This window comes from Pseudozyma flocculosa, assembly GCF_000417875.1.
Source record: "Pseudozyma flocculosa PF-1 unplaced genomic scaffold scaffold00020, whole genome shotgun sequence".
NCBI lineage: Eukaryota > Fungi > Basidiomycota > Ustilaginomycetes > Ustilaginales > Ustilaginaceae > Pseudozyma > Pseudozyma flocculosa.
The window spans coordinates 530297-534086 of record NW_006920888.1 but is presented as its reverse complement, the minus strand read 5'-3'; the positions used below and the strand labels follow the sequence as shown (position 1 = coordinate 534086).

At 68.9% G+C, this 3790-nt stretch overlaps 2 protein-coding genes across 2 annotated transcripts in view; both read left to right on the top strand.

Moving 5' to 3' along the window:
* The window catches only part of PFL1_05610 (uncharacterized protein), a gene marked incomplete at both ends in the record, with an annotated part of 5523 nt that extends 4679 nt beyond the window's left edge, over positions 1 to 844 (top strand). Inside the window, 3 exons of the mRNA XM_007883145.1 lie at positions 38 to 471; positions 600 to 653; positions 784 to 844. Coding sequence (XP_007881336.1) covers positions 38 to 471; positions 600 to 653; positions 784 to 844 — 549 coding nt within the window. The remainder of the gene's footprint in view (positions 1 to 37; positions 472 to 599; positions 654 to 783) is intronic.
* Positions 845 to 2637: 1793 nt separating this feature from the next.
* The window catches only part of PFL1_05609 (uncharacterized protein), a gene marked incomplete at both ends in the record, with an annotated part of 2876 nt that continues 1723 nt past the window's right edge, over positions 2638 to 3790 (top strand). The window contains 2 exons of the mRNA XM_007883144.1: positions 2638 to 2724; positions 2835 to 3769. Coding sequence (XP_007881335.1) covers positions 2638 to 2724; positions 2835 to 3769 — 1022 coding nt within the window. The remainder of the gene's footprint in view (positions 2725 to 2834; positions 3770 to 3790) is intronic.

The following is a 3790-nucleotide window of genomic DNA, read 5'->3' as shown; positions in this document are numbered from 1 at the left end:
GTGGACCGTGTTTGGCTCGCTCAAGCGGCCAGGCCAGCCCAACCTCACCCTGTGGCCCAAGCCGGCGGCGGGCGGCCGGACGATGCCCCTCCATCCGGGCGCCGTCGGATCGGCGGCGGGCGTGGCGACGAGCATCGCCGGCTGGTTCGGCACCAAGACCAGCGGCGTCCTTTCGATTGGCGACCAGTTTGACGCGGCGCTCGCCGGGCCCAACCGGCCGGATCCGCCCAAGCTGGGCGACCCGCTGCCGCCGCGCGACTTTCGCGTCAGGATGCCCGACGTGCCCGCCACCTCAACCCCGCCGGCCGCGCGCCACACCAGCAGCAGCAGCAGCAGCGTTGGCGCTGGCCCAGGCTCAGGGCGGACAGACGCGGGCAAGGCGCGAGCCGTGGCGGAAGAGACGCAGCAGGCGGCCGGATACGGGTACCAGAATATCGACCTGCTCAAGGCGCGGGGCGCCATGATGAGCGGGTGAGTAGCGGGCCAGGCCGGGCCAGGCTTACCTTTGACGGCGAGCGGTATCGGCAGCGAGCCGTACGGCGGATCAAGGCCGCTGACATTTGCCTTCCTGACACCATCCCTACGTCCGCCGCCATCAGCATCGAGGAAGGCCTGACTACGCTCGAGCGGGGCGCCTCGGACTTTGTCAAGGGGTGAGCCTGAGCCTGCGATTCCTGCCTTGCTTCCTTGTCGCTGCTGCCATCCGCCGACGTCGGCTTCTGACCCCCTGCTTGACTCCCTTTCCCTCCTTCGCCCTCCCTCGTCGTCTCTGCTGGCCGGCAGCACCCGCGACATGGCCATCAAGTCGGCGGCCAAGGACAAGCTCAACAAGTTTCTCTTTTGACCCGATCCGCAGTCGATCCCGCACCAGCCGCCTCGACCTAGCCTAGCCTAACCTTATTCCCCCTCGCCTCTCTTGCTGGCTGGCTGGCTTGCTTGCTCCTTGTCGCCTTTTGTTGGGGGCGAGGCTGGCGTGGCTGGTCGATGTGTGCAGTTTGGTCCCGACCGGCGGCCAAGCCCGTACGTGCGTTCGCAGACCGACGCTCGGCCCGCACCGCCTTGCCTGCCTGCCTGCCCGCACACACGCACGCACGTTTTTGCGGCTGCATCCGAAACTCGAGCCGAGCCGAGTCCAGCCCAGCCCAGCCCAGCCAGGCCCAGCCATGCCCCGCGCGGCTCTCCTTGGTTGCTTGCCGGCATCGGCACCGGTGCCGTCACCGTCGTTCGTCGCCGACGCCCTTGCTTCCTTGAGCTTGTCTCTAACCTTACCCTAGCCTGCCTCTGGCTGCCTCGGCCCCGCTCCGACCCGGCTCTGCCGCACAAAGAGAAGGATTTGCCTACTGTACCTGCCTCCCTCACGAACCTTCCCGCAGCAAAGCAGGCGAGACCAACAAGCAACAGCGCAGCCGTCGGGTCGCGCGCCGGCTTGCCTTGCCTGTTTGCAGTCGGCAGCTTCCAGGGCGGCGAGCGGGCAGGAGGAGGCTCAAGCTAGGTTGCCGCCGCTTGGCTGGCGCTTGCCAGTCGGGGCGGAGAGCGAAAAAGATCCGAGCCGGCCTGACCTGCCTGGCCTGGCCTGGCCTGATCATGGCGGACGGTACAGCCGGCCAGCCTGTACGTACGTGTGCTCGACGGTGGGTCGCAGCAGGTGGGGATCCCCATCTCCTCAGTCCCCGCTCCCGCGCCCCAGCAGACGACGAGCGGGCCATCATCGAGGCAGAAGTCGGGCGGGCAGGAAGCTAAGGCCAACCCCCCGCGCCCTGCCTCTCTCTCTCTCTCATGCGATCCACGCATGCGCAGGCCCTAGGGCTACGTACGGCGAGGGCTCTGGGGGAGGCGGAGGCTAGGGGCGAGAGCTGAGTCAAGGCGCAGTAGGCACGCCGCCGCCCGCCTGCCAGGCAGACCAGCCTAGCGGCGTCGGTGTCGGGGCCACACACCTGGGGCAGGCGACGAGGAGGAAAGAAAAGAAAAATGAAGCAGGCGAGGCGAGGCGAGGCTGGGCTGGGCTGAGCTGGGCCGAGCCAGGGTCTCCACGTTGCGTTGGCTGCCTGGCCAGGCCTGGCCTTGCCTGCCTTTGGGCTCAAACGCAAAAAGACGCCCGCCACCTCTGCTCGGCGAAGAAGGCGAAAGAGTGCCGCCGGCCATGTGCAAGCCAGCCCGACAGGACCCCATCCCGGCCTGCTGCCTCCCTCTCTCTTTGGTGCCTGGCAAAGCCCCGCCTTATGCCCTCTGCACGTCGATCCACGCCTGCCTGCCAGCCAGCCAGCATGCCGGCCCGCCTCCTCTCCTCCTCTTCATCATCATCACCACCACCACCACCACCACCACCACCCATCGTCCGCCGTCACGTCGACTTCCGGCACCGAATCCCCGCCAACCATCCCCACCGCTGCGGATTCGAGGGGCGAGGCCGCGCGCTATGACACGACGACGCCACCGCTGCTGCTCCTCCTAGCTGCATCGACCCATCCACGCTGGCCCGACGATCGCATCACCTGCCTCGCTGATACCCCGCTCGTCTGACCGCCCCGCCGTCGCAAACCATTTCACCGCCTACCGAGGCACTCTCCGACTAGACCTCACCACCACCACCACCACCACCACCACCTCCGGCGGCCGCCTACTGCACCTCTGCCCACCATGAAGTTTGGAAAGACGTACATGGAGACCATGGCCGACCCATCGTTCCCAAAAGAGTGGAGGCAGGGTGCCATCGAGTACAAGCATGTGGGTTCATCCCTGCCCTGGCCTGCCTTCCCACTTCCTAGACCCCGCCGCTGACGCCCTCGTTCCACCCATGGCCCTCCCTTTGCCCCCTGCGCCACCCGCCTGTGCAGCTCAAGAAGCTCATCAACGGCGTCGTTGCGGAGCTCGAGTCGCTCGGCCTGGGCGCCGACGTCCTCCGCGAGCTGCTGGTGCCCCACGTCGAGGCGCTCAACGAAAGGACCTCGGACGACTCTGGCCCAGACTCGAAGCGGGCGCCGCGCTCGTCGGCTCGCCGCGACGCTTCCCGCTCCGTCTCGCCACGCCGCGACTCGTCGGCCGAGGGCAGGGCCACTGGCGGATCGCGGCGCGAGTCGCAGCAGAGCAGCCTGGCCGACTGCGACACCCCCGGCAACGACTCGCTTTCGCCCGTCTCCGAGGAGCTCGATCCGCTCGAAACCGAGCCGCAGCAGCAGACGCCCGCCGAGAGGTGGCTCAGCAACTTTTCCGCCGAAAAGATCCGCCGCCCTTCGTTGACCGGCGCAGCGACCAAGGCCTCGGCCGACTCTGCCGCGGCCCGCCTGAGGCGCGAGGAGCTGGGCAGCATGGAGAGGAGCAACTCGTACGACGCCGACATCGACGGCGACGCCTCGTCGTCGACATCCGGCGCGCTGCCCAGCCGGGTGGCAGGCCCGAGCCGGCTGTCGGTGCCTGCCCCGTCGCATCCCAAGGCGAGGCGCTCCAGCCACGCTGCCGGCGAGCGTGCGGCGGTCCGGCTCGCCAGGCTCAGCCTCAGCGAGGCGCACGACGGCGCCAACTCGGGCGACGACGACTTTGAGGAAGAGGCCGGCCCGCTCGAGGGCGCAAAGTGGTCCGGACTCGGCCGCAAGGACCTGTCAGCCATGCGGGCGCGGAGGCACAGCACGGCGGACGGCCCAGACTCGGTGTCGAGGCCGAGGCGGAGCGAGCCGAGCCCGGGCCGGCACGACTGGGGCGCCCAAAAGTGGCGCAACGCGCCCCGCCCGACGTGGGACTCGGATGCCGAGCGGAAGGCGGCGGCAGCGGCCCCGTCCGCACCCGCCGCGCCCAC